The following is a 7,697-nucleotide window of genomic DNA, read 5'->3' as shown; positions in this document are numbered from 1 at the left end:
TGGGCTAAATTTGCATGTAGTTTAGAACTAGGCCTTACAATGGGGTTTGCTGAAACTTAGCAAATTGGCAATAGATGGCTGGGTCCAACTTTTGGTCAATGAACCTCGTGATCATGATTAATTTGGATTTCCAGAAAGAGAAAAAAAATAGTTAAATTTAAACCTTATCCCTCAGAGGAACCCTAAAAAAACATGCCTCACAATGTGACTCCCTGAATACTTGGAGCTTCTGCACTGTCAACCACAAGTTGTATCATTTATAATGTCAGTCTTCACATATCAGACACAGACCAAAGATAGGCTTCTTTATCTCTAGATTGCTTTTCATTTGTTCTCTTGAACAGTCCCTTCTCAAATCCTACAAGCAGAGAAACAGATTCAGTCAATCGTATAAGGCAAACTTATCCAATATTTCTATGAAAGTGAAGGGAAAATTCAGGTACAAAAAGTATGGTGAATATGAACTAACCGTTACTGCGATCAACACCATCCCAGTGCCGCCCTGGCCTTATCCCGTACCGATTTGGAGCAGCGTCTAAACCTCTTTTTAACCAGCTATGATTTGGAATGTCCTGAGGAACCACAAAGCCTGATTCCATCATCTTCTCACTATCCCCCAAGTTTGGAAGAACAGGTTCTGGATATTTTTTCTGCACAAATGACCATTGACACAAAAACCATGTCAGAACTGATAAAGCGCCTCCATCTTATGTGTCCAGCAGTAAGTTGTATTGCATTACCTTTACCAGATGTGCCATGGGATCACCCCATCTTACCCTCTCCTTCATCATTTTGTCAAGTTCAGGATCATCTCTAAAAGAAAACACAAGTGTTAATGTGATACAAGAGATAGGGAGCAAAGAAGGAAAAAGAAACCTTTTTGAATGACATTAAATCATATGATAAACATAAAACATCAACATTGCATATGAAACACGGCCCGGGGCTTGTTTTCCATAGGGATTTTTAGTAACATATCAATCATCTTATAAACAAACTTTCATGCTGGCACACAGAAAACTAGGTAACTATAAAGTACTTAACACCAGCAAACAACAAAAAGTAAAAGGCCATTATGTGGAAGGAAAACAGAAGAGTTGAAATTCATTACTGATGGAGGGCTGACTACAATAGCAAACAACTTTATGCAGGTTAAACAATATACTTTGAAGAAGTGATGGTATCAGTTTTCTATGACCATTTTGAATAAGAAGATTTTACACAAAAGTTGAAGTGATAGGGCCTACCTAAAAAGGTAGGGGTACTATTAGTATCAGTGCAAAATGTGATTAGAATCACATTAACAAGAAAATCAATTTACAAATTGATAGATTACTTCATAACAGGGAGGAAAGCCTGTCATTCATTTATAAAACCAATTTATAACGTAGAGTCTAGGCGCCAAAATTTACAATTGCTTGTCTGCCTAAGATCTAATTGTGGCTGGCTATCAAATTATATTCTTCAAGGAAATGAACCAGATGACTGAAAATCTATAATATGTTCAAACAAAGTGAACAAAATAGTTCCAGAGAGTAAATCCATGACAATCAATTATAATAGGTTACCACAATATTAAGATAACGAATTTAGAACAATCTACGACAATATTCCAGGTACATTTTGTATACCTGGTCCGCGCAAAAGGTTTTTCTTTCTCAAGTTCTAGTTCCTTCAGCTTAGCCTCAGCTTCCCGCTTTTGAGCTAAGCCCTTGCCCCATTCTATTTCAATCGCCTGAAATCACAAAGACAGAAAGAATTCAATTTGCAAATTTTCATCAGAAAACATGAATGACATCAATGAAGAGACATCTATAGGAACTAGGAAGTAACATTCACACTTCAGTTACAGCACAGGAACAAAATGACAATAGCAAATATGAGATGGTTTTGTCCCCTAGATGCAATATCCACAGCGTAATATATCTCTACAAGGCACTACTAACATTATCTTCTAGCTAATATGTATATCCGTGGAACAATAAGGACATCAATATGTCATCACTCTGAAGTGATCAACCTATTGTCTTGAATACTGAATACTGATCTTTATCATTTCTCCTGTTCTAGGAAGTCAACAAGCGTACTATAATCTATACTTTATGGACATTCAATGTAACCCTCACGAGTGACAAGTCACAATCAACTGGGAAATTACAAGTGACAAAATTAACATATGCAACACTGTAGTAGATCACTAAATCTTAACATCATCATTCAATTTGCCGACAGTCCTCCAGTAAGTTCTTATTAAGTGAACAAATACAAACTAAGCATACCTACAAACAAAAATTAAACCTCAGAAAGAATCATATTTTCTTTTTTGAGGACCTATATTATATGCCTTCAATTACACGCAGGATGCATACAGAAAGCTAAATCCAGAAACAGTACACCAGTTCTCTACAGAATCATGTAGTGCACAAAATACCTTGGCCTTTTCGTCTACTTTCTGTTTTGACTTCAAGTATTCCTCTTTGGAAATGCGTGTTCCTGCAAAATTCAGCATGATTCAACAATCCATGTTACAACAAAGGCATCAATTAGATTGAATAGAAACATCACCTAAAAAATGACTTCAATTCCTAACCTTTTACTTTATCACGATATACAGGTTCAGCACTGCGCCCACTAATGGAAGGGTCCATCTGTTTAAATCTGTATAAAGGAATAGATCTGAGGTCAGAACAACCTTTTCCAGGGCATATTAGCAATATTCCAATAACTACTAATTGCTCGAGGTTTTAGAAGAACTGGTCCTTGACATGCAACATTTTATTAGCTCTACAACATGTATTGATTAATGATTTTTTTTATAGGTAAAAACAAAAAAATTCAGGATTACCACATCACAATAAACTGGTTATAAACAGAAAACAAAAACGGAAAAGAGTCTCACTTAAATTTTGGACATGTGATTGCTTGGATGTTGAAAGTGTGCTTCTTTTCCTACCAATAACAACACTTACTCAGAAGAAGAAAAAAAAGTGCTAATCCAATGTAGCATTTGATTTTCCTTGTAATTTGTAAGTTGTTGATATCATTTTTTCAATATAATAGAAAACACATTACATGCTTGCTGTTCTTAGTCTAAGGGATTTAATTATGTGCAAGTTCAGCCAGTCAATGGATAGTTAACAGCCTTTGCTGCTGATCTTTGTGATGTAACTTTTGTCTAAAGCTAAAAGAACTATCTCAATATTCCATACCATAACCATATCCAAAACATGCTTCAGCACTAAACAAGAAAAAAAATTAGAATCACAAGATGGTGGAATCAAGCATGGATAATAACAAAAATGCACTAGTGTATAAGAATATGTGCTTGAAAAATATTATAAAACGGAACAATTACCTTAACATATCATCCTTCTTCTTTTTGTCAATTTCATTTCTGATATCCTTACCAGAAAGTAAACCTGTTTTTCTTTCATTCACAGATGCTGGAATAGATAGCTCCTTTGAATTCTTCCTAGGTGGAGATAGGTCAGGATCCAAAGATCTATTTGAATCAACTTTTACTGAACGACTAGGTGGAGGAAGATGCGAATGATCATATGAACTCGATCTTGCAACATTCTTCTGGCTTTTCCTTGGGGGTGAAAGGTCTAGTGCTGCAGATCCATGTAAATTATCTATCGTGGGAGAATCATGACGACCTCGTCGAGGCGGAGAAAGATCTTGCAAATCAGAAGTCTCATAATTTCTTTTGCCACTGTCTTCAAAATTTAACAATAAGGACGGCGGTATGTCAGTACTAAGTACTCAGGTTAGTAACATGAACAGAAATCATATCAGGTTAAGCGGATAGAGAATATACCTTTATGTTGTAGCCGAGGAGGTGACAAATCAGTATCTTCAAATTTTGATTTGGATGACATTGACTCGTGTACTTCTGAAACAGTAACACTTTGAACTCTTCTTTTACGAGGGGGAGATAAGTCAGAATTCAGTCCCTCAGAATTTTCTGGTTGTGAGTAATGATCAGGTGATGGAGTGTCATTGCGTTTCAGCTGGCGATGAGGGGGTGATAAATCAGCACTCTTCCTATTAGAAGTTGAAGGATTTAACTCAGGTTCTGGCGAAGGGGTGTCATTTCGAACCCTCCGTTTACGAGGTGGAGAGATATCATTATTTGAATTACAAGGATTTGTTGATTCAGAAGAAAGTGAAACCCAACCACTTCCATCCTCGGATATAGCATTATAATGATGTCTGGCCCTCGACTGCTCCAGCCTCTTCATACGCTTCACTTCGATGTCTTCATCAACTACTGGCTTCTCTTCATCTATATAGACCAATAAATATTGTTATGGTGAATTAACAGTATAATCAGAAACTAAATGTAGTTAATTGAATGATAGGATAATACAGAAACCAAACACAGTAAATTGACTAACATGAGAAGATATATTATTTTCTGTAGTATTTACCTGAGGAGTTGTCATCATTTTCTTCTCCAAGATCTACGGGTTTCTGCCATGTCGGGTCTTCGTCCACAACTAACAAGCCAGTTGCTTGTGGTTGACTTTTCTTCTTCTGCTTCTTCTTCTTCTTCTTCTTCTTCTTTTTCTTCTCTTCTTCAGTGTTACTTTCATATCTTTTGAGATAGTCCTTCAATGAATTAGAACCCATTGTTTAACCCACCAATATCTACACTTGGACCTTGGAATTTACCTACCAAAATGTTAAGCTCTATTACGTGATGGTCAAAAGATGACGTTTAGAAGTAAAGACGAAACATCAATAAATTCACACTTAGATTTACATATATCAGGATTCAGGAGAGTAAACATCACATTTATAGGTTAATATTGTCTCAAGGAAGCAAGGCATGAAATCAATCCACTAACAACTTTAATAAAGATAAAAATCAAGGAAGAACTACAGGTCTAGCCATTAAAAAAAGTGATACTGGATCATAGAAGAGCAATGATTCAGATTTCAGAAAGTTGGAGTCAAGATCCTCCAAAAAGACATTTGTGCCAAGCCATGAGATCAAAGTCTAGAGAAAGGTCATCAAACACATTGGTGAATAAGAAACAGATTACGGCAATCAAACCATCATGACAAACCTCTCATAGTTGACAGTTAATCTAACCAACCTAACTTCCCTAATGAAACCATAATGATTTACTTCTACATTCATCAAATCTTCAAATTGAGTTACTCAATGCACAATTCAATTCAATTCAATTAGTGATAGAGTTGAAATTTTTTCGTATTAAGAGTTTTCAGTGGTTGCATGGTGACCTAATATGAACTAGGGAAGTTTGTAGGAGATGCTGTTACAACAAGGCAATAACTGATGCAGTAGAAAGAGGAAGAGACGGTGTCAGAGAGATTAGAGAAGAACCTGTCCTTGAGGTGGTGGCGGCCGGCGGCGACGACCTGCGGTGGCGGCAACCGGCGGGCTTCAGGGACGAGGGGTAGGTTGCGAGGAATTAAGTTAGGGGAATGGAGTCGTTCGCGGACTGGATGAGAGGTTTTGAAGGAAAAATAATTAGATCGAATAGGTTTTTAGAGAATTTCAAAAAAATAAAATTATTTTTAAAGGGTGTAATTTATCTTTCTCGTATAAAAAATTTTAAAATAAATTTCTCAGTTTTAATTTAGTTTTTTTTTCCCTTTCAGATTGTAGATTGTAGTATATAAATTTTAAAATATATACCATCCCAATCTCACGTATTTGGGTTGTAACTTGTAGTTTCTGTTTAGATTTCATCTTCGTTTTCCTGTTGATCTGCAAACACTTTGTTTCAGTTAATGCACCAAAACACTTATTAAATCTAGAACCAAAACAATCGACCCGAGCTAAATAATTTAACACCAGGTTGGATTGGTTCGGGTTCACAAATGAAAAATAAGAAAATTCAACCAACCCAATCTGAGGTTGTTTGGTTAGGTTGGACTTTTATACACTGATCAATTTTTTGTATAGTAAATCATGAGACTATTTAGTTTTGAAACCACTAGTTAAACTTGAGTCTTCCCGACCCACTCCTTTTATAGTTGGGAGAAAATGTGTTAAATTAACAGTGTTTCTATAATTGAAGATGTCATGGTTCAAAATTGATCTCCGCATGATTGGTGATAATCTAAGTCAGACCGGTCATGTGAACCATTGCGCTTAGAAGACACTTTCAAGACAGGGGTGAGCAATGGGCAGGTTCATGCTCAAAAATGGAAAGTCGAAGAAAACCGTGTCGATCATGTTTTAAACCCCTCAAGTCCGCTTGCACATTCCGGTAGGATAGGTGCGGGCTAAGCGGGATAATGGTTAACACAGGTGGGTTTAGAAGGATTTCATAACCAATATAAGTTTGGAAAGAAAAAAATCTACAGATCATGAGGATGTCTTCGTCATGAAATGTGAGAAAGATTTTATTTTTCGTTCAAAAATATGCCCCCAACTAGTAAAGTTGACTTAAAAAATCTACAGATAAGGAAAACTGTTGTCATGAATCCCTGCTCTCATTAAGAAAGCTTGGATTTTGTTACCACAAATGGAAAAAAGATTTGATTTTTCTTAACCTATGTCGAAAAAGCTTTGATTTCTCTTCTTTAAGAATAGGGAAAAAGACATGTGTGGCCATAATGAAGGGAAAGGAAAATGGTAGCTCTGGTGAGGGAAGCTCAAATGGAGGAACTATTGCAGCAACCCATGGATGGTTCGATAACAGGTGTCGTGGTGGTTGCAGATCTGCCAAGGAAGAAATCGATCCATCATCCAAGAGAGGAGAACAAAGAAGCAAAATTGAGTGAGAGAAATAGAAATAGACATAAAATTAAGGAGGAGGAATGAGAAAGGTATAGGTGCATAATCACAAAGATAGATAAAGAGGCTCTCATGATCTCTTCTATTTTTAGGGTTTCTGGATTTTAGCATCAAGAAGGGGAGGAAAATGGCTAGGGTCTTTCTGAGGTGTTTGATTGTTTTCCACTTTAAATTTAAGATAGAGAAAATCGCTGGTTGATATTTTAGAGGTTTGAATGACACAAGTAGAGTTGAAAACTTAATTTTCATTAATTAGGTGGCCAATTTCGATCACCGTGATTTTTATTTAGCCAACCTGAAACCGACCAGCCTTATCTGTTAAGAGCCATTTTTAACCTCTTTTCCCTCAATTTCCTACCAAAAACCACGAGCTTCCATTTTTCCTGTCAGTTTTATCAGGTGCGGTGCGACTCAATTTTTTTCTCACCCCTAGATAAGGGATTAAGAGTTTGTTCGTATATCAGATGAGTGAAATGTAAGCAAATACATTCATCAAACTCCCTAAAAATATTTATGTTCACTTTTTGTCGTGTGGACATTCGTTCCCAGGGATATACAACATATCCTATAGCACTATCAAAAATCTTTGTCGTGAAATAAGTGCTAACGTTCACCAGTTGAGGAATGAAATATCTTTGTTCTCTAGCTCCCTTGGGGATGATCTCCGCAACACAAGCTCATTTAGATGTTAAATCCACTATGCACATTTTTCACATGACTTATTTGGGGAGTTAGTTATGAAGTTGTGAAAGTTAGTTGAAGGTTTGTTAGTACCAACTTTTCTGTGATAAATAGAGAATAAAATGGACAAGAGTACTTTTATTATCAAAATTGAATGTCAAGAAAACTTATCAAAGGAAACAAGGTAATGTTTAAACCTCTTGTTCATGAAGCAAGAAATGGAAAAAAGTTGCATAAC

At 36.2% G+C, this 7,697-nt stretch overlaps 1 protein-coding gene across 1 annotated transcript; it reads right to left on the bottom strand.

The window, feature by feature from the left end:
* On the bottom strand, positions 1-5,512 carry LOC130746118 (uncharacterized). Its single transcript, XM_057598645.1, has 10 exons — positions 5,357-5,512; positions 4,434-4,677; positions 3,821-4,288; positions 3,356-3,719; positions 2,591-2,658; positions 2,432-2,493; positions 1,632-1,735; positions 741-813; positions 470-650; positions 1-358 (listed from the first exon to the last, which is right to left on the bottom strand). The coding sequence occupies exons 2-10, from the start codon at positions 4,633-4,635 to the stop codon at positions 273-275; spliced, it is 1,608 nt and encodes a 535-aa protein (XP_057454628.1). The 5' UTR covers positions 4,636-4,677; positions 5,357-5,512; the 3' UTR covers positions 1-272.
* Positions 5,513-7,697: the final 2,185 nt, after the last annotated feature.

The sequence above is a fragment of the Lotus japonicus genome, chromosome 3 (assembly GCF_012489685.1).
Source record: "Lotus japonicus ecotype B-129 chromosome 3, LjGifu_v1.2".
Lineage (NCBI taxonomy): Eukaryota > Viridiplantae > Streptophyta > Magnoliopsida > Fabales > Fabaceae > Lotus > Lotus japonicus.
Note: the sequence above shows the minus strand (reverse complement) of the source record. Positions and strands in the feature narration are given on the sequence as shown.